The 22,425-nt window shown below is 41.1% G+C and overlaps 1 protein-coding gene across 4 annotated transcripts in view; it reads right to left on the bottom strand.

Annotated features, from left to right (window-relative positions):
- Positions 1 to 5,380: 5,380 nt before the first annotated feature.
- Positions 5,381 to 22,425, bottom strand: part of Gigyf2 (GRB10 interacting GYF protein 2) — a 120,425-nt gene continuing 103,380 nt past the window's right edge. For all 4 annotated transcript variants that reach the window (XM_047543342.1, XM_047543340.1, XM_047543341.1 and 1 more), the window contains 7 exons: positions 18,435 to 18,557; positions 15,170 to 15,385; positions 14,835 to 15,040; positions 13,593 to 13,747; positions 11,921 to 12,171; positions 9,947 to 10,094; positions 5,381 to 6,429 (listed from right to left, as the gene is read on the bottom strand). In XM_047543342.1, coding sequence (XP_047399298.1) covers positions 6,362 to 6,429; positions 9,947 to 10,094; positions 11,921 to 12,171; positions 13,593 to 13,747; positions 14,835 to 15,040; positions 15,170 to 15,385; positions 18,435 to 18,557 — 1,167 coding nt within the window. In that variant the 3' untranslated portion in view covers positions 5,381 to 6,361. The remainder of the gene's footprint in view (positions 6,430 to 9,946; positions 10,095 to 11,920; positions 12,172 to 13,592; positions 13,748 to 14,834; positions 15,041 to 15,169; positions 15,386 to 18,434; positions 18,558 to 22,425) is intronic.

Genomic DNA, 22,425 nt, shown 5'->3' with positions numbered 1-22,425 from the left:
TTGTTACTTTACAAAAGTACAAGCACCAGGGTATTTGTACCAGGTACTTGTACAAGTACCAGGCTCCAACCAACCTCATGTGCCTCCGACTGTGGTGCATTAGGAGCACACATCACTTGGAGCATTTCTCCAAAATTAGTCACCATCAACCTGAGAGGAAATACCACACAAATCCAATTTGAGGGCATTCTAAAGAAAAATTGCCCTGTACTCTTAACAAATGTCAAGGTATGAAAGATAAAGATACCGAGGAACTGCTCCAGATTAGAAAAAGCCTCAGCAAAGGAGAGACACTCCAGAAATACGACAGTTCAGTATGCAGTTCAGTGATTGCAAGTTTCTCCTTAAGACACCTGTGAAACAACTGGTGAAATCTGAAAGCAGCCTGAAATTAAGAGCACCGCATCATTAATTTCCTCATTTTGATAATCACATTGTGGTTAGGTAAAAGAGAATGACCTTGTTTTGAGGAAACACACCTTCGAGTGTTTAGGGATAAGGGGCAGAAGGTAACTGACTTAAGAGCTGGTTCACTTAAACGTCGAGCCTGGCACAGTGGCGCACACCTGTTGACCCAGCAGTCGAGAGGCTCGCCGTAGGTTCACGGAGCTTGACTGAAGTCTGCGTACCTAGGTTGGTAACTCTATTCCCCATACAAGCCCCACTATGCTTGCATTTTAATGAGGGTCTCCTTCAGTCAAAATGCAAAGAGTTGGTTACTTGTCACAAAATGTCAAGAAGCCATGTATTGGCAGTGCCCACACTCACATATTAGCAAGTTGGAGCTGATGGGAACCTCCCAGATCTGACAGGCGAGGGAGCGCAGCCCACCTCAGGCTATAGAATCACCTGGTGATAAGTAATTTCCAACGTGGGGCCCCACCCAGACTAGAAACTCTAGGACATGGGGTGCAGGGATTGATTCTGTTTCAAGTTCCTCAGATGCCGGGGCCAACCCCTTCATTCCACAGACAAGGAAACTGATGCCCAGAACAATGTATATAGGAGGTCTGATGTGCAGCCAACCTCATGGGATCCACGCCACAGTGCCTCCGGGTGACATTTCTTTGTGCAAAGTTTAAGCCATCCACGGAGGCACTGACTTCTGTCTTACATGCTCCACTATACCCATGTATGTGCCCAGACCACCTCTCACTTGCAAAATGGCCTACAAGTGGTGTTATCAAGCGTGCAGGTGCTGGGAACTGTACTATATAACACACTGTAAGTTACTGATCAGACAGGGAAACAAATATAGAGAGAAAGCTGCCCCCCAAGCAGGTATGCGACCAACATTCAAGTCTGACTGTGGATTCCAAGGCCTCCATTCCCAAACCACTCCCAGGTTTATGCCACAGAGTACTTACCCACCAAATTCCAGATTCTACATAGTATTGGAAACTACACAGCCCAGCTGTTACCTGGAACGTGGTCTGAATCCCTTGCCCTGCACAAAACAGAAACCAGAGCCTATTCTGAATCCCTTCGCCAGAAAGGCTAAAATCCTCATCCACGGGCTAACCTGGGGTAGCCACCAGGATTCTTTTTTCTTGGTCAGCATACACAAACTCAACTACTCTATGTTTCCCACTTCAAAATAGATAACAGAAGAGATGACTGTGGTAGAGACTGCCAACACAACACCTGTTCTTCGCCACTTCTTAGTGACAGAGTTCTAATGGCATTTGGGACAGCAAAGCACTCAACCAAAATCCCCAATTTCCAACCTTTCTTGCAAGTAATTATAGTTATTTATCTAAATTCTGACTGGCTTAAGAGTTCGGACATTGACTAGAGGTCCCAAACAAGCTCCTTTAAAGGTGCTAAGCAGACAGGTATGTTCCTTTTGCCTCAAAAAGCAAACTCCTTTCTCCTGCCTGGAATAGTCATGAGTGACTGTTAAGGATGGTGAAACAGAAAGCACTCAGGCCCCTGAACCACCATGAGCCTTGAACCAATGACCTCTGATTCCACTTGAAAAATAAACCAACTCAAGTCGCTGCTGCCTGATGTCTTCTGTTATATACAACCAAACCCAATATTGGGCCACTGAACATCTTCAGGACTACTTCTCATGCTCATGTAGAGCAAAAAGCATCTGCTGCCCACTGACCACTCCAACATTGGGAGGAAAAGCAAACAATCTTTAAGAAATCACTCTCTGCTTCATAAGTTCAGCTGCATTGAACCAAGGGTCAAAGCCATTCTGAGTTCCATCCCCATGACATCACCACTTTGCAGCAATGGCGGGGGAGGAGACAACAGCTTGTAGGGTAGAGCAGATTAGCAGCTCCCCTCTCTTCCTTCCCAGCACTGATGCACTGTTTCTCCCACCAAACGAAGCATAGCTAGGGCTGATACTTCAGTTGTGAAACATTCCCACTTGTTAACTTATGGCTGAAACTTTCCTCTTGGTGTCTTTGGGCTCCCAGTCCAGAACTAATAAAAGCAAAAGTCATACATGGCCATTGTTCTCAGGGAATCTAACATCTGTAAAATGAGCATTGCACATCTGGCTATTCCAGTGTTCCCAGACCCCAAAGTCTCTGCAAGCATTGCAGCTTCCTCTCCAGAGTAGACTGAACTCAAGCAGGACCAAAGGCACCTGAGACAGGCTTCTGTTGTGGGTCTAAGTACCAGGTAGGGTGTGCTCTATTGCTCCTGGTTAACCCTGCAGGTCAGCTGTTCTCCTGCCAAAATTCTACTTCAAAGGTTTCAAAGGACCACTTTTGTTTCATTAGTCACATTATCTTTATTACAATGCAGATAGAGGTATTTTGTATAAAGTTGCCAATTTTGTCACCAGGTCAATTTTAAAATACAGTGTAATATACATCCTATATATAAAATAGAGCATGTATGTGTATGTATATGTAAATAAAATGGTTGCCCTAAAGATTATTTAAATTAAGACCAGAATTATCAGATCCATCCTGAAATAAAACAAACAACAACAACAAAAAAACATTTTGTCTTGAAGTCAATGAAAATAAAGTGCTTGATGCAGATGGCTGAGTTCATTTTATGCAGTCGCTTTCCTCGAAAGAGAACTGCTGCTCATCTGCAAGGTCACCTTACCTTCCACCAAGCAGGTGTAAGAGGTCTATGTTCCACCCTCCCACTCTTAGAATCTGAATAAGGCATCACAGAAGCACCCTATGTTGCTCCTGAGCATAGGTCAGAAAAGGTAATACTGCTTCCGCCTGGTTCTTTTGGGGACGTCCACAAGTTGCTACCACCTCAAGAGGATGGAGAGACTTCCAGTCCACAGCCAGCATCAACTGCCAGCCATACAAGTGGGCTGCCTTGGAGGGCCCACCTCACTAGTTAAGCCCTTATACAAAAGCAGCCCCAGCTGACATCTGACCACAACCACAGGAGACTCTGCAAAGAACCATCCTTCCCAAATTCCCCAACCACAAAATTACCAACAAATGAAGTTGTTGTCAGCCAATTTGGAGGCCATTTGCTATGCAGCAATGGTGACCAGAACATGAACTATCTTGAGGAAAGTCTCCATAATCAAATGGAACATTTTTTAAATCTCAGAATTGTAAACAATAATGTACAAACACAGCTGGTCCTCAGAATGTGCAGGTTCTGTACACTTGGAGGCAGCTACCTTGACTGGAAAGGTTGGGACTGCCTCTGTACTGAACATGTGCAGACCTTTTCAGTTCATTAGTCCCTAAACAGCACAGTGTAACAACTACTTGCAGTGCGTTTACACTGTGCTAGGCATCAACAGCAATCTAGAAAGGATTCGAAATATCCACCAGGACGTGCATACTTTAGGAAGGTGAGGTTTTGTTGTCTGTGGAGTTCTGGAACCAATCCCCTGTGGATACCAAGGGACGACTCTAAAACTTCGGAAGGGTCTAGGGGTGTAGAGTTCAGTGGCAGAGTGTGTGCTTAGCACACACTAGGTCCTGAGTTCCATCCCCAGCAAACCTCCCTCTCCCAGCAAAAACAAAACAATAACAAACAACAACGAAATGCAGGAGGAGTGAAGGAAAAACCTCTGTAGAAGAGGTGAGAGTGGTGGCCATAAGCAAAGGTGGGCATAGAGGGCAGAGCTGAGACAGAAACACGCCTGACCAGACCAGTTTCATTTTGCTGAGCAGCAAAGTCCTCAGACAGAAACAAGTTTCCTGACTAAGCAAATGGAATGTTCCATAACTAAAACTGACTTTTGTTCTGCTCATCTGCCCACTCCACTTCTAATTTTTTAAAAACTTAATTTTTATTTTTCCTGAATACATAGCAGTCTGCTTCAGAAAAATATGGCCAGCTCTGGCTGGGGCACATTCAGAGGGTGTGTGTCTGTGGTCGAGGGCGGGAGCAGATCCACAGGGAGGCAGAAAGTCAGTCAGAGGAGGAATGCCACTGATCAACTCACCCATGTTTACCTTGAGCTCTGTTCTCCAGTACATACCCAGCCAGTGCTCCACAGCCTGGCAGGGAGAGTCACCTCCAAGTCCTGGGCGCTCACTGTGGCTTGGAGCTGTTCCATGCTGCCAAAGGGAATGATTTAGTGTAAAACAGCCTCGACAAGGAGGGGTACAAGGGGTACACTCAGAGAGAACCAACCACATTTTATTTAAGTTCTTTTTTATTTTTCCTCCACACTGGCAAAAGTTCCGAGGGAGCTTAAAGTTTTGTAAACATTTTAACTATCCCTCTTCCCCACCCCCCACTTTTGAATTTACAAAGCAAAGGAGAGTAGGAGTCCCAAATTTTAACGGTCCCCATCTCCTCATGCTATTTGATCCAAAAACTATATACAAGTTTGTAGCAGTCTCTGTATAGTTATTGTACATGTTTAGGAGGGAGGGAGGCAAGAGAGGAGAGGGAGAATGGTGATCCAAAATAATAAAAATAGAAACAAAATATAATCCTCCAAAACTAAACTGCTCTCGGAGCAGCTCCAGCCTCCTCCAGGCGCAGATGACAGAAAGGAAAGGTGCTCCACCTGGCCGCTGCCCCACCACGGCACCTCTCACAGGCACAGCCAGCCCACAGCTCCCCTCCAAGGTGCGACTGGCCATTCTGGGCGATGTTGTGTGTGTGTGTGGGGGGGGGGGGGAGCGGGGTGGCAGCAGGAGGAGTGCTTGTTTATAAATAGAGCTCAAGTACAGATCTACTTGAAGAGACAGGGTGCGAGGAGGCCAGCACCAGAGCCCAGAGCAGGCTTCTCCACCCCATTCTCACCCACCCCTCCATCCCACTGCTTCCTCCTGTGTAGTGGTTTCCATGGATGAAGGTCTTACATACGGTCAGGTTTTGTATGTTCTCTTTTCAGAAAAGGCAAGCAACTTGCCATCCCAGAATCTTTAAACAAAACCTGTTCAGGGCCACAGCAATACACACACGCAATTGCTCTGAGGAACCAGATGAAATTCCGGGCTTTTATCAGAAGCGAAAGTTTATCCCTATTCAAAATGAAATTATACAAATTCATACATATGGTAAAGATCCTAGCTGCCTCTTAAACGAGACAAATTTTCAGCAGAAGGGCCCAAAACAAACTGGTCCTAGTCCTCTGAAGTAAAAATATTTATGGGAAAAAAAATCAGTTTTTTTAAGAAAGAAAAATTAAGAATAAGTCCCTCTCCCAGGCCATAGGGTTTCCTTTGTCCAATCAGGGTGGAGTATGCCAGGGGAGAAGTCAGCTTGCTCAGAAGTCACTATCTAATGAAGAAAAACATAAATCCTTTCTCCGAAAGGATGTTCGGAAAGAACAGGCAAGGGGTGTGCAACATCAAACCAATCAACCTAAACTCCACCCAATCGGGGCCTCCGTGATGCAATCCGAAGTTAGCAGTGGCAATGCAACCTCCAGACTGGGAAAGCTCTGGCTGTCTCCGAGGACACTTGAGTCACAGTCCATGGGGTGTTCTGTTGCTGGCCAATGTCTGTCAACCATTAACTCTCTTCATGATTGCACCAGTTAGACCTTTTGCCCTTATGGGGGGGAAAAAGAAGATAAAACAAAACAGAAGGGGAAAAGTGACAAGAGAAGTAAGCTGCTCTTGGCAGATCCCAACATACTCTCTGGGAGGAAGTAGATGAAATCACGGCACAGTGAAAATGTGCTGCCAAGATCAGCCTTGCTGGGGAGCAATCCCACCTGTCACCCCTGACACAGGGTCTGGTCCACTTGTGTACAGTCTGAGATGCTCACCAACAAAAACGGTTTAAGGAATCTTGGACACAAGGGGCTAGAAGAAAAAGCCTGAGATGATCGGTTCTGTGATTTGTTGCAGAGTGATAGAGAGTAAATGATGAGTACGTGTTGTGTCCAAAGGTGGAGAATCCATGGTTGGCAGAGAGGAGAGGGAGGCGAGTGCCTGGCAGCTGTTCAGTAGTCATCCAGAGTCTCGATTTCACCCATGTTGAGGCGTTCAGATGATGCATTGACTGAAAACCCTGAGGAAAACAATTAGGTATGAGTGCACGCCCAGACAACCAAGCAGCTCAAACGCTAGGCAGTGGGCTGGAATATGAGTTTGGTTTTGAATCTACGGCAGGGGTGGTAAAGGGAGGCAGAGGAAGACAAGGAGGCTTACAAAGGAAGGGATTTCAGTTAGCCATAGCTGATAAACCCAAATGGAATTTGGCTTAGAAAAAGTAGCACACGTATACACACAGAGGCCACAGGCAGTGCTCACCAACACCACTGACACTTCAAAATCTAATACCACAAGTTGCATGTAATTTAAACAAAGTCTATAATCAAAGTTTGATAAAGATGATCATGAACAGGGCTTTTAAATTTGGAGTTATAGCTCTGCCCTACATAAACCCAAAGTGTTTCAGTTGCTGTCTGAAAACCAAAAGCAAACAGGCGATGCCCTCCATTCCAAAAGAAAAACCTGCCCCAGAATCACAAAGTAACAGTTCATTTCATAGACTGTTTGGTCTGTGTTCTGTTTGGCAGGTTCTGCTGGTATTGGGTAGGTTTTTCACACCCTCTTTTCTGTTCTTCAATATTAAAGTTTTCAAACAAACACACATTTGAAATGTTCCTATAACAAACAAAAACACATTACATAATAAAACAGCTTAGTTAACTGACTAAAATAAATCATCGTTTGAAAAAATAAGCTTGCCTAACCAAGGAAGCTGTGGTCCAAGCTGCTGACAAGTATTGACACAGAGAGAAGCTAGGGCTCCAAACCCACCTGAGAGTCCCCATCAACTGTGGGCCTGTGACCTGCAAGACCTTCTTTCCCTTGAACATAGTGAAAGGTCAGTGTTCACATGACATGTGATAGAAAACAGTGAGTTATATTAACACAAGTAAAAATGTAATTAAAAAAAATAAACTAAAAATTTATTTTAATCACACAAAGACAGGAAGGGACAAGTCTGTAGCAAAATATAAAAAGCTAATTACTTGATGCTGTGTGTTGATTATGAGGCTAGGATTAGCAGACATGATCTTGTTTAATTGTCAAAAACCAAAACAAAACAAAACAAAAAAACGGTAAGGTGTGTGCCCACCTTCCCCATGACAGAGGCAAGGTGACACAAATGAGGACTACCCCACCAGGCCTGGTTCTACGGACCACTCCTGATAGGTTCAGCTCAGACTCACTCACATGATTTCTTTAAGGCTTGTGAGGTTGTTCTCATAGGAAAGCCTGATGGGCAGAAAATGCACTGTGTGTGGGTATTAAAATCCAAGTGCAGGCTGCTGAGAATTCTAAGAATCAGAGTATAAGAGAGGACACTGAGGAGTAAAACAAGGTGGGGCTCCCTCTGCTGGCTCCTCCTTCACTGGGTACTTACAGATCAAATTAGAAACACTTTTCCCCATTTTATGCATGAGAAAGTTGAGACTGATGAGTAGTTACTAAGTTTTGTCAAACAGTAAATCTACAAGGAAAATAAAAATTAAAAAGTAATAAATGGAAATGAGAGGCATGAGGCAGAGATAAGCAATTATCAGAGGAATTTTCATAAGGAGGCTTAGTTGAACAGTGAATTTCATGGAATGGTATTCAACTCTTTATTTGTTTGTCTGCTTTCCTTCCCCTTTGAGATTTACAGAGTCCTTAAACTTTACTCTAGGGGACCTACCCATCTCCCACTCACTTACAGGGGGATCTTTAACTCTCTTCCTTTCCCAGGTCTGCAGTGGAGGATAGGAATACAATGGAATACTTAATCCAGTCAGACCTCATTTGCAGAGGGACCTTTTATCCCTGACAGCATCTCTCAAGTCCCAAAGCTAAACTGCCAGGTCCTCTTAGTTAGAACCCACAGTTAGAAATCTGTCCACCTATTTCTGTCCAAACTGAATAAAATATTGTATCCACCTTTACCATTAACTTTAAAGACAGGCAGGACAAACAGAAGAAAACAGAATTTCACCAGATCTCAATGTCCCCAAACCCAGCGTTGAGTCACTATTCACAAAGGGCATTCCTCAAAGTCAGGAGTCTGTGACTGGCATGATGTTTCCCTCAAGGCAGGAATCCTCTGGAGGCAAGCAAGGATCCTCCCTAAGGCAGAGGAGGACCACACCTGCCTCTTTGCCAGATACCAAGTTCTCCCATGCAGGCCTTCCCATCTTACATCACACAGACATTTCCCACTCAGCCCCCAACACTTCACCCTTCTCACTTGGCCCATGCCTGCTCCACTCCCAGAGCTCATCATATTTCAACAACTGGTCACACCAATCATCTTGCCCCCAAAGCCAGAAACCTTTCCGCTCTCCCTGGCCAGCTGATTCTATGCTCTCAGTTTCTGAAGTCCACCTAATCTAACTCTTCCCATCTTCACTGCCAAGACCCTACTCCTAGTTATCATTTATCTTTAACAGTCTATGTGGCAGCCTGTTAACTAGTTGGCCTCCACACTGGGCAAACATTCCAAACTGCCAGCTCTGCCAATAGACTCATTCTATTACAAACATGATTTTCTAACAGCCTATTTTACACTGACAAATAGAAAATAATTTTAGTTTCATAGCTGTTTGGCCAATTTACAAAACAGGCAGCTTAGAAGGCTTGTTTTTCCTGAAACACCATTCTCATCTTTCCTACTAGTCTTCCAAAATCCCAATTCAGATGTTATCTTTTCAGGAAATTGCCTCATATGAAGACACTAGTCCTTAATGTTAGACAAGAATAGCTGAACATAACACAGAAAAGCAGAAAGCAAACCACAGCACCACCACTCAAAGCTGTACCACTGGCAACATCCTAAATTTCCTGGGTCTTGGTCTGCTCAGTAGGAGAACTGAGATATTACCTCACAATGAAGAGTCATTCTGAGAGTGTTAAGATACTGATAGTAGATACCAACAAATATTTGTTCTTTGAACACCTGATCAGACTTATGGCTTGCTTCCAACAAAGTAAACAAAATAAACATAAACTGGAACCAAAGTTTCTAATTATTTTTGCTATTTTCCATTATTACTATTTTCCAACTAAACCAAAAGGCCCTCCAGGGAAAACCATATACTAAACATGAAACAATGCTTTGAAGTTTAAAGTATCATTAAGTTTTCTTACTCCAACGGCACATTGAGTCACAGATTCTTACTGGGCACTAAGATAACCAGCAAATACTGGCTATTTACTTTGAACTACTTAAAAAATAAATCTTGCTGGGCAAGGTGGCACAAGCCTGTAATCTCAGTGGCTCAGGAAACTGAGGCAGGAGGATCACAAGTTCAAGGTCAGCCTCAGCAACTTAGATCCTATCTCTAAATAAAATATTAAAAATAAATAAATTGATAGATAAAACAGCTGGGGATGTTGCTCAGTGGTTAAGCACCCCTGGGTTTAACCGCCAGTACCCACCCCCAAATATATATCTTTATAACATATCTTGAATCTTTACAAGAAACACCACAAAGACTCCCATCTGATCACTGTTATTAGCTATACTCCTCACCGCCCAGCTAGGGCTCTGGGCCTGTGCTCACCTAATAAACTGGGATCTGCTCGGACCATCTTCTGCTTTTTCTTCTTTTTACCACTTTGCACAGCCTCAAAATTGGATTGTTGGTTGTTGCTTTGATTGGTCTGAAATACTGAATGGAGTGTACTGTGGTTCATCCCCCACACAGAGTCCTGTGAAATGAGACAGCATAGCTGAGAATACACAGTAGATGCAGAAGTGGCTGCCCTAAGAGAAGGCTGATATGCTTTCACCTTATCAAGTGTGAGTTTGAAAATAAAAGGTCTATCAAGGTTCTGGCACCACTGAGACTGAGAGTAGGCCACTGAGCCACCAGTTCCTCATTTGCATTCGATATCCCACATAAGCTGATGTCTCCACAAAGCCTTTCCTGGGAACTCCAGGTCTTTTCCCTACTATGCCAGCAGAGCTGTCACAAGTTCTCTAGCATACATGGCCTGTACCACCCTAGGAAATGAAATATACAACAAACAATCATGAACCAGAATGCAGTGTGGCAATGTATACCCTTCACCTACCCAAAGCAGGTCTCCCAAATCAGAGGATAGGCCAAAGACCAAATAGCAGATTACCAAAAAAGGTTAAAAGTCTTGTACAACATTCCTATCAGCAATTTCTGGAGGGATCTGGCTCCATATACTTCCCATAAGCTGGTCAGACTCTGATAATCCACCAGCCCTTTGCATTTGCTGGGCTTCCACCTTCTGGCCTCAGCCCTGGTGGTCACTTTATAGACCTAGGTCCCTTCTGCACTACCACCTGATGCCTTCTCTTCGGTGACCTTTCCTAGTGTTGGCCCAGGACTAACACCTTTCACTTCTTCATTCACCCACCAGCCTACCTATGCAACTTGGACTCAAAATGTCTTGCCCTTCACTGTATCTTCTGTATTTCCAGATGTGACCTATAGACAAATACTTATCATCTCTAGTAAAAGAATTAGAGGATTTGAGGATATTAATATTTTTATGCCTATGAGCCTTGCCAACTTCTCTTTCAGAAAATATACAACTGATCCTCAAAGAGTTCACATTTATGACTTCACTGGTTTTCTAAAATTTATTTGTAACCTTAAAATCAATACTCAAAAGCATTATGGACATGTGCAGAGCACATTTGAGACCCTCAATGCAAACATTCCCAGCTGAAATAAAACAGGGAAATATCCTTTCCTCATTTCCTCCACACAGGCATCTTTTTTAGATTACTTAGTACTGTATTTTTCACATTTTTGCACTTTTTGTTAATGATTTCATTGTTTAAAATGTCCCAAGTATGATGCTTAAGTGGTAGTTGGTGCTCTGGGGTGTGCTGCACCTTCTGGAGAAAACGTGTGCTAGATAAGCTTCACTACAGCTATGACTTACAGAGCTACTGGCAGAGTTCAATGTTACCAAGTCAACGAACATTAAATAAGGTATCTTTAAAGAGAAACACATATTAAACCAGAGTATGTATTGATTGGATGATGAAAATAATGTGACCAAAGGCTCACAGGAATCTAATGCTGTATATTTTTCAGGAGCAATGATTCAGTATTCGCAGAAACTTTATGCAATAAAACTACCATGAGTGATGACTGTCTATATCTTTTACAACCCCATCAACAATATGTGATGTGTCTGGCATGCCACAGAGTTGTCAATTCTGGGCACAGGTCTCATATTGAGCCAGAAAACCCTAATTTTTGGGTCTGTGACATGTTGAAATTTGCAGACTAAGATGCATATAGGAATCAAGAAAAAAAATGAGACTGGGATGCCAAGTATAGAATAAATGGTTGTATTCGCTAGCTGGGATATAAGCAAAGGTCTCCAGATATGTAGATTGAAAACATGAAGTCTACATACTTCAAAAAGTTTTGGTTACTGGATGTACAAAAATGGAATCTTTGCCTTAATTTTCATTTCTCTGGTTACTCAACATTCAAAAGCTTTAAGACTTGAAGAGATACTTCATACACTAGATAATGTTATACCTGTGGTGGTGGCTGTTGCTGTTGCTGTTGCTGCTGCTGCTGCTGTTGCTGCTGCTGCTGTTGTTGCTGCTGCTGCTGCTGCTGCTGCTGCTGCTGCTGACGTTGCTGGTTGACTTTTTGTTTGGCACGACGCTCAAGGAACTGCTTGGCAAACTCCTTGGCCTCAGAAGTATCTCCTAGATAGGCCCTGATATAATCATGGACCTCATAAGGAGATTCTACTTCTTTCAGGAAAGAAACAAATGTGGGAACTGCAATATGGGAAGGGAGAAGTAGTAAAGAGTAATGATGAAATAATTACATACCACATAGGAAAAAATCAGTTTCAGGTTTTAATACAGTGCCACATCTAAAACAGATGTTAATGATAAACTTCAAAGGTGTGCAGCTATTATGCTAAGTATTCTTTAATCTTTACATTTCTTGTTGAAGTGAAAAACATGTTATCAAGATGCCAAAAATTATGTGTGCTTAATTTCACTAAGTGATATGGTTGTGACAGTTACTTGTCCAATACTCAAATGATTTGGGGGTTCATTCAATCAATATTAACTAAGTACTAAGGTGTGTGCCAGGCACAACAATAAATACTAAAGATAACCTATATCCTCCTGGAACTTATAATCCACTGAGATACGTTGACAGAAATCAAATGGAAACTGCAAATAGCGTGGTACTGGAGAAAAAGCCCAAGTACCAGTGTTAGATGGACATGAGTTTAAAACCTGATGCTGAAATCTGCTGACTGTGTGACCTTGATAAGTTACTTAACCATTCTGAGCCTCTGTTTCCTAATTTATAAAATGGGGATAATATCACCTACCTTGTAAAGGTATCTTTAAAGATTACTACAAAAATTAATTTACTGGGATGTTTTATCCCTAGATAGTGCCTAGCACATGGTAGGTGCTTAATGGATGGTAGTCATTATTATTTATGACTGTTTTCTATGTAGACTTCCAGACCATCAGATATTACTATAGTGCTGCAGAAGAACCCTTCAATTCCTTTACTGTTGTTTTTAATAGATCTTGGCTTCAGATTCACTATCAGAGTGAACTAGTTCAACTTGTTCTATTCATTATGGGAAACCCTCCTACCTGTACACACTCATCCATCTACTTTCAACAGTAAGGATGAGACAAGGGAATTTATGTCCATCTAAGAGTCCTCTAAACAGCTGACTATGAATCACTTTTTCTTTAAATTGTGCTGAAACCTTTTCACTTCCATACATAGTTGTATCCCACTCAAAATAAGTCTCCTTGCTCTGTCACCATCCCTACCCCCTCCCCAAAGTAGGAATGGAATGATGTCACATCACCTCACTCCTCTTGCCCAGGCTGACCTTGGTCACCACATGAGGTTAGCTTCTCTTGGATTGATATAGCTGGCAAAGTCCCTCATGAAATGAACTGCAGGGAACTATGGCCTCTGTCTTATACATCAATAAGAGAGCACAGGATGGCATCTACTTTCTGATAATCACCCATAACCTATCTGAGCTTAGTAATAGTAATAAATACTATTAAAGAGTCAAGTTTTTTATGACAGGTGCAGACTTGACCTCCTCATATTTCATCTCCTAAATTCTGACCCAGTATTCCAATCTGCCAATCTGTGGGTCCTGCTCTGTCATTCCACATGCTGGGATTCCCTCCCCAATTCTTACCATCCAAGTTATTTGCCGTATTAAGGGCATGAAGCATCTGTTCACACCACTGGGTAAATCCATCTTGGGCTTTATTTACTCCCTGAAAGAGCTTCAGCAACTTTTCTTCTTCTTCTACTTTCTTATTCTGCCGGTTAGACACACCTACGGATTTACTAAAGCAAAACAATAGGGCGATATTATATTCCCAGGAACTGTTACTATATGATTATACTACAACACTATAAATAATGTCTTGGCAATATGGGATGGCTGTCTAGCAATCCAATTCTTGGCTTCAAAAAACTATTTGGATGGGATACCCTCTTAAAATCTAGCCTCAGCTAATATATGCTAGTTTGTGAATATAAATGATGAAATTCTTTCTATGTGTCCTTAGGTAAGTTATTTGATTTTACTAAGCCTCAGTTTCCTCATCTGTAAAATGGTGCTAGAGCACAGTGCCTGGCAAAGATGCTCAGTAAACTAACACATTTATTGCCCTTTTAATAACACAGTAGGACCTCATCAAAAAGTATCTGACAACACTACCATTTATTAAGTATTTACTATGTGCCAGGCACTTTACTAACTACTTTGCATATATTTATTATATCTTTACAACTATACCCATGAAGTTGTTATTATCATCTTCATTTTACCGATGAGGGAACTAAGGCCCAAAGGTCACACAGCTAAGAGGTGGTAGGTACTGGGATTTAAGTTCAGGTATTTAAACACTAAACAACACTGTCTACTGAGGAAAGAAAGATGAAGAGGAAATGTAACTCATTTGCCATAAAAATAAACAGGTTTAAGGTCACTGCAGAGGTATCTGTAATACTCATTACAGTCTCAATAACTTAAAGATACAAATTTAGAAAAAAAAATGCGAAGATGTCTAAAGTGCTAATACTTGGAGAAATGTTCAGAAATGAAAAAAAATTAAACTATTCCTAATACTTAAGTAGTTACCACTAAGAAGTAGTTACCACTGAGAAGCAATGGATTAAGTGCTTAGCAGAAAGAGCCTCAAGTAATACAAATGTGTTTCTATGAGTAGGAAAGCAATCACCATAATTACGGCTCATTATGATTACAACTCATATTATGAATATATACTATGATATAGTTTAAGAATTATAATTCATGTGCTTAGGAATGAAAACTCTAAGTACCTTCCCTGTCCCTCAAACACCCCATTTCTACTGCCTTCACCTCCCAACCAATCAAGGTGCATAAATGTCATCATTTTGAGCCTACCTGAGACTGGCGTTGTTTTTATTTTTATTTGTTGAATTCCTAGGTCCCACCTCTTTCACTGCATCATCCCAGAATCCCATGTTGGAGTTTTTAGTGTCAGCATTACTCCAGATACTACTGACTAGGTCAGATGCCCACTGGTTAGGAGGACCAGTATTTATAGAGCCCCAAACAGAATTCCCAATGCTGGTGTGCAGGTTGGAATGCTGTTAAAAAAGAGAGAAAAAGGATTATGATTAACAATATTTAAAAAATAAAACAAGATAGTCCATGAGAGTCAGAAAAGATAAACTATCACCAGTCCCTACAAGAACAGCTTAGGAAAATGAACCCACTGTGTTATTCCGGGCTCTGTTTGGTTGCTGGTGCTGCTGTTGCTGCTGCTGCTGCTGCTGCTTCTGCATCTGCCTGGCCTCCTCCTGCTGGATCTCCAGAAGAGACTTCGTGGTGCCTGCAGGTTTGCTGACATTCCCCCAACCTGAGAGTTTCTGCTGCTGCTGCTGTTGCTGCTGCTGGAGAGCTTTCATCAATTCCCTTTGCTGACGCCTTTGCTATTGCATAAGAACAGAAGCTGCCTCAGGATTCCTGTTTTCAGTAAGTTATAAACACCCAGCATATTAAACAAAATGGTAATATACAGTGGCTAAAGAATATCAACTTGAAGGGGTTAATTCTTTTGCTGCAAATAAAGGCATAAACTGGTACAGGTAATAAGAGGAGAAGAAAAAGATTGAATGCAAAATTACTTCTTAAAAATTAAGTGGACATTTTGATTAAGCATAGAAATGAAATACATGTTTTTACTTGCCAAAGCCCCCAAAAAATGTCAGTATATTTGCATTTATATGTATATAAATATATATCAATATATCTGTTTATTTAAAAGCATAAGCCAATAAGTATAGAGAGAACGAACATATTTTAAAAGCTAGAAAGTAGATAGGTTAGTAATAACTGGTGTAACAGACCCAATAAATCGAAACCTAAGTAAAAGAAGCTCAGAAATGAGCAGATTCATACAGTAAGTTCAGGAACAGGTGGTGCTCAGTATCTCAACCAGAGGAAGACTGGCTGAAGTCTATAAACATAAGAAGGACCCCAGACTGCCTCTCTCAGCTCTCTCTCACCCCAGCAGAAAACTAAACCCTTTCAGTTTTCTGTTTGGAAAAGCCAAACCAGACTGCTAGATAATTCTATGCAGAAGCTGACCCACTTACAGGTACCAATAGGTGGAGGCATTCCCAACTTCTCCAGCAGAACAGCCCAGAGAGAAACCACTACAGGGAAGACTACCAAGGTGTTAAACACATCAGAAACTTCTATCAGCATTTTAGTGTCTAATTTGTAAATATGAATAAAAACCCCAGGATTATTAAACATTTACACATGTTTCTAAGACAAAAGCCAAGACCAAAACAAACATACAAAAATAAATGGAAACAAAGAAGTGAAAATAAGAGCTGGCTTTTAAAAAAACTATCAAGTCATATGCTCCTAAGGCAAAAGAAAAAGACCAAAACAAATGTAAAAAATTCAGTAGAAGCAAACAAAACAAAGGAAAATAGAAACTGGCTTTTAAAAAGCTATCAGTATGGGCTGGGGTTGTGGCTCAATGGTAGAGCTCTTATCTAGCATGTGTGAGGCACTGGATCCAACTGTCAGCACCACATATAAATAAATGTATAAAATAAAGGTCTATAAACATATAAAAAAATTTTTTAAAATGCTATCATCAAGTAAAATCCTTAGAGAGGTAAGATGGTACATTTCATAAAACAAAAAAGCTCATAAAAAGAAATACTTAAAGAGAAAAATTGGTACTAAAGAGAAATTTAAACTAGATAACAAATATTAAAAGTTCAACAGAAGGAAAGACAAAATTGAGAAAAAAAAAACCCATCAAACAGTTATAAAGACAGGCGGAACACAGGAGAAACTCAAAATCAGTCTCAGGGTGGGGGATAGGAGGGGTGAATGGACAGTTGAATAGCACTGAGAATGTCCACACTGGAACAGGTGAGGGGGTCCCAGAGAGAAAGCCTCCAGGGGAAAATAACGAAAAAGCCTTATCCTGAGGTTTCTCCATGTGATAAATATGTACTGAGTAGCATTTTACACCCTTTGTAGGGTATAGGAAGAATTAAAGGTTCAATGAAAATTAATGAAATGAAAATACACTAATTATTAATTTCAGGGAGGCAAAAAAAAATGAATGGGGGAGGGAAGGAAAGAGTTGGGGAAGACTGGCTGGGGGAAGAGAGTGTCCCATGATTCTTATTCATTACAACTATTATTAATTTTTCACTTATAGAAACAAAAGTTACTTGAACAATTTCTAGCCTTTTAGAGAAAGATGATTCCAGAAGAATAATTCAATCCTCTTTTCTTTTTAAATGAAGGTGGAAGATAATTTTCAAGGTATAGAATTATTTTAACTCACTGGATAATGTCAAGCATACTAATGATAAACACACAAAGACAACTTCTACCTCTCTCCGTGACCACCTATTTCAGTGAATCAAAAACAGTAACTTGGGGCTGGGGTTGTGGCTCAGTGGTAGAGCGCTTGCCTAGCATGTATGACACAGTTCGATTCTCAGCACCACATATAAATAAATGAATAAAATTTAAAGAAAATTTAAAAACAATAAAAAAGAAACACTATTAAAACAACAAACAAACAAACAAAAAAACCACTAACTTGTACTCTCCAGCAATTTGATTGCTCTATCTTAAACTAAACCCACATAAAACACATTCTTCAGTACTTTGTTACTTCATGTTGCCCTTCCAAAACACACTACCTCACAGCAAATGATCCATCATACCACCCCCAATATCACCTGTGACTCCCTCACTCTCCCATCCTCTTTCCTGAGTTATTTTTCTCTCTGGTACTTCTGACCCTCCAGTAGGTTTCATGTTTTCCTTAATTTCTATCTATCATCAACTAGAGGGTATATTCATGAAAGCAGACAATTTTGTCTCTTTTGCACTCAGCAACATCCTAGACTGTGAGACAGGAGATACCCAAGAAGTATGTGTTGAGTGAATCACTAAATGAGGTACTTGATGGCAGGTCTACTGAATTACTCATGTTGCCCTAGAGCTCTATCAAGAACTGTTACTCTCAACTTTTTCTAATCTTTGGTATCCCTCACATTCTAATGAACTTCAGGATACAGAATTAAAAGCAGAAATACATTATTTTCATCATAAGCTTTTCTATGCTAGTTGAAGAACTCAACCTTTAGAGAAAATGTATTTTCCATTTTAAACATCAAATTTACAAAAGGATACTTACACAAAGCTCACCCATGATTCTGAACAACCTATGTTCTCTTATTTGGGGGCTATTCTCAAGAGACACAGAAAAATACTTACGAAAACTGTACATCTATGTTACCTGATCCTAGTGTTTTTAGATCCTTAATATTTGCCAAGCTGACATTATAGGCTGAAGTGTTAATAATGAACATACAATTCAGACACAGAGCAATTCTGACAGTAATCCCTGTATTCAGAAACTACTAACTCATAATGCACTCTAGATCCTCTGGGATACCATTTAGCCAGACTACTCTTACTTGAAAAATTTACCTCTTCTCGAAGTTGCCGTTCTCGTTCCTCTTCAAGTTTTTGAATTTCAGCCAATGACAGTGTGGCCTGGGACTGACAAGCTGTTGTATTAGACTGCTGGCCCCATGTTGAAGAAGAGGGGAGCTAACAAAAATAGGAAGGCAGGAGAGTCCGTGAGGAAATGTGGACAGGAAACTAAGGCAGCAATGCATTATGTACAGTTAGAACATTCAGATTTCCCTCAACTCCATTCACAAACATTAATTTCAAAATTCTTTATCCATTCCTTTCCCGTACTATTCTCTCAGTTGGTTTGCTTCTTTTGCTTCCGTTTAGTCATTGCCCCAAACTAAGTTTCTTTTAAAACAACTGAAAACACACATATATACACTTAGAGTTGTTCTGCCATTTGGGTGGCAAAGTTTTTACACTTGGCATTGACATATACAACAATATATAGTCACAAGGAGAAAGGAGTAACCAAAGAATGACTAAAATGGCTTAAGAATTTTTAATCTAAGAAGGCAACAAAGAACACGGTGTATTACCACCCAGGGAACAGGTTAGGGACAAGATTTCTGAAGTGGGACTTGAGAAGGCAGAAAATGAGAGATGCAGGCAGAGTTCTCACTCTATTTCTTTTGCGGGGGCTGGGGGGAGGGTGGTCACAGGGATTGATCGGGGCACTCGATCACTGAGCCACATCCCCAGTCCTATTTTGTATTTTATTTACAATATGTACAATATTTGAGTTGCTTAGTGCCTTGCCATTGCTGGGGCTGGCTTTGAATTCATGATCCTCCTGCCTCAGCCTCCTAAGTCACTGGGATTAGAGGTGTGCACCACGGTGACCAGTTAGTAGTTCTTGCTCTTTTAGGAATGAACGTCACTGCTAACCAGGCTGTAGCACTAGTCATGAACACTTAGCTATTTTTTTTTTTTTTTTTTTTTTTGGTGGTGCTGGGGATAGAACCCAGGGCCTTGTGCTTACAAGTCAAGCGCTTTACCAACTGAGCTATCTCTCCAGCCCCACTTAGCTATTTTTGATCAATAATTATTCTACTTTTCTCTATTCTTTAAAGTTACTGACTAGAATATAATTTAAGCATGTGGGTCCTGAAACCTCAAGTTCTCAAAGCTTGGTTATTCTAAGACAATTCCTTGTTCCTCTTGGTCAGAAAATGATACCCCTTAATTTGGAGCATCTTATGGTTCTTAAACAAAACAACAAATAATTCTAATTAGACTTTAAAGGTATCATCAGTTTAAATCATCTTCCATATTGCCAAAGAACAAATGAATGCCTTCAACATTGCTAAACATAATCAACTCTTAATATTTTTTGCCCAACAGGATAGGCAGTAGGGCATTCTCTCAATATGCACCTGTGTAGGGCAAGGGATGGGGAAGCTACAGAGGGAAGCTACCAGAGAGAAGGCAGGTGGGCACAATGTAGGCAAAATTGAGCAGAAACTTTTCCCCCCCAGGAAATAACACATTTGGAAGGCACTACCAACATCATGTAAGGTGACAGATTTCAACCTTGGCACTACCACCTAAGGGACTCTATAAAAACAGAGATGCCCTGTCAGGGGCAGGCTCTGAGGGTCCCAGAGCCGCACCATGGCCTGATCTCTAAGATGGCGCCTGGCAGCTTGCCAGACATAGCTGCACTCATATTCAAGTTTTAGGAAGTAACTCTGGTTGGCTGTTGTACATGAGGCAATCCTGGTATCTCCCTGGAGACTGTTCCTTGATAGGCTGACTTTCCTGGTAGTCTACTCTCTGATAGGCTGATGTTCTCAATATAAGTCTGAGACTTGTGGAATAAAGTCCTTTTTGGTTCCTGTGATCAAGAAGAGCTCTACCATGCCCAAATATCAAGCAGAAGATCCAAAAGGAAACCCAATATGTCTACCTTCGAGATCTGATGCAGTCAATCTCCTTGTAACCACAGATGTAGTCTAAAATCCCAGTGTATATACATTCTCTCTCCACTAACCCCCATCTATTTGCACACATACACAGGCGCACACTACATATATACATACAAAACATATACTCTGTATTTCACAGATCTGCTCTCCAGGGTAAAGCAGAACAAAAACTTTGTGCACTGCTGGTGGGAATGTAAAAAGGTTTGGAAAAGAGTCTGGCAGTTACCTCAAGTGTTAAACACAGAGTAATCATCTGATTCAACAATTCCATTCTTAGGTTTTATACCCAAGAGAAATGAAAGCAAACATCCACACAAAAGCTTATACGTGAATATTTAGAGGAGCATTATTCACAATAACCAAAAGGTGAAAAAGAGTTCAACTGTCCAAATAAATGAACAGATGCACAAAATGTGGCATACCCATATGAGAAAATATTTATGCCGCCATAAAAATGAAGGTTTCTACATGCCACAACATGGATGAACCTTTAAAATATTATATGAGATGGAATAAGCCACACAAAATAGAGAATAGGCAAATCTCTGGTGGCAGAAAGTAAATTAGAGGTAACTTAGGGTTGCGGAGGTCAGGGGTAGAATACAAGATCAAAAGACATAATAAGGTTTCTGATGGCGGAAGAGGAGTGGTGAAAACGTTCTGAACTCAATTATGTAACAGTTGCACATATCTGTGAATAAATTAAAAATCACCCAGTCATACACTCTAACTTGAATTGGAATGTGAATTATCTCAATAAAGCTGTTTGAGTTCATCTTCTTTTAGAATGTTTACCTGCAAAATATTTCTAATCTTCATTAGAGGGTAAGAGGCAAAAACCAGACACACAAGATCTAGAAATTACCCGTCAATTTGTACCCGACACCCAAATTCTATCAGTCACCGTGTCCTGTGATGCAGACTCTTAGAAGATCTGTCATCCTGTTCATGGCTTCAGGAGCCAAAGATATCTGCTACCAACCCTCAGGGAAACCCAAGGCAAGGAACTCAGCCTCTCAGCTTTTTCCTCTTTGGTAAATAGAGGTATCAATATCTACTTTGTAAGAAAACTTTGTAAAGATTAAATGATATAACACGTGGAAAGTTGTCACTACTGTGCCTGATGCAAAACAAGCACACAATAATTAGTGACCCCTCCCCTTTCCAAACTTGAATCAAATCTTTCCTCCCTTATCAATTACTAGTCTGCTAGTTTTGTTTCCTCCATGTCTTATCTTCCACTAAGCTTTCCTACAAGTCTGATGGTGTTGTTTCCAGTGTTCTCCACACCTTTAAATACTAAATCTTTAACAGGGTGTGAATAGTCCATAGCACAAGGAAACCTGTCCATACTCAACTCACACTTCATATATACTCCAGCAATAATAATCAGCTTTTTAAATTTCCCCAAATGTTCCACAGTGTTTCTAAACTCCATGCCTCTGCTCACACTGACTCCTCTCTCACAACCTATCCCTGATACTGAATGTTTAACTTAGAAAATTTTTCCTTCCCTGAAGGCTGTTGGGAAGGAACCATTTTCAGGAAACTTTCCCATGTATCCCAGATGGGCAGTGCTTCTCACAAGTGTCAGACTCCTCTGGAGAGTTTGTAAAAACACAAGCTCACTGGGCTCCACCCCTACAGGCTTGCACTCAGTAATCTTCGGTATAATGGCCAGAGACTACAAGTCCAGTGAGTTAGCAGGTTACCACACTCAGATAACTACTGCCTTAATGCCATCTCTCACCCTACGCTCATCACAAAATATTCTAAATTCCTCTTTATGCTTTTATCCTGTGAGCTTTTTGAAAACAGGGAGACTAAACTTTACTGCCAACTGCAGACCTAGCATGAAGTTATGCAGCACCTTCTAAAAATCTGCTCCTCCTTTCCCAGTTTCCATTTTCATTAACAGTTCCACTACTTTCCCAGCTGCTGAAGGCCTTACTGTCTGGTAGCCACTCGGCTTTTGTCTTTGTCCTTCAGAATCAGAGGGACAGCCTGCTGTTTGCTTGCCTCGGGCCAAGTCTTCTACCTCCAGTCCCTATTATTCGGAGTCTTACCACCATCAT

The sequence above is a fragment of the Sciurus carolinensis genome, chromosome 3 (genome assembly GCF_902686445.1).
Source record: "Sciurus carolinensis chromosome 3, mSciCar1.2, whole genome shotgun sequence".
Taxonomy (NCBI): domain Eukaryota; kingdom Metazoa; phylum Chordata; class Mammalia; order Rodentia; family Sciuridae; genus Sciurus; species Sciurus carolinensis.
This window is presented reverse-complemented; position numbering and strand designations above follow the sequence as displayed.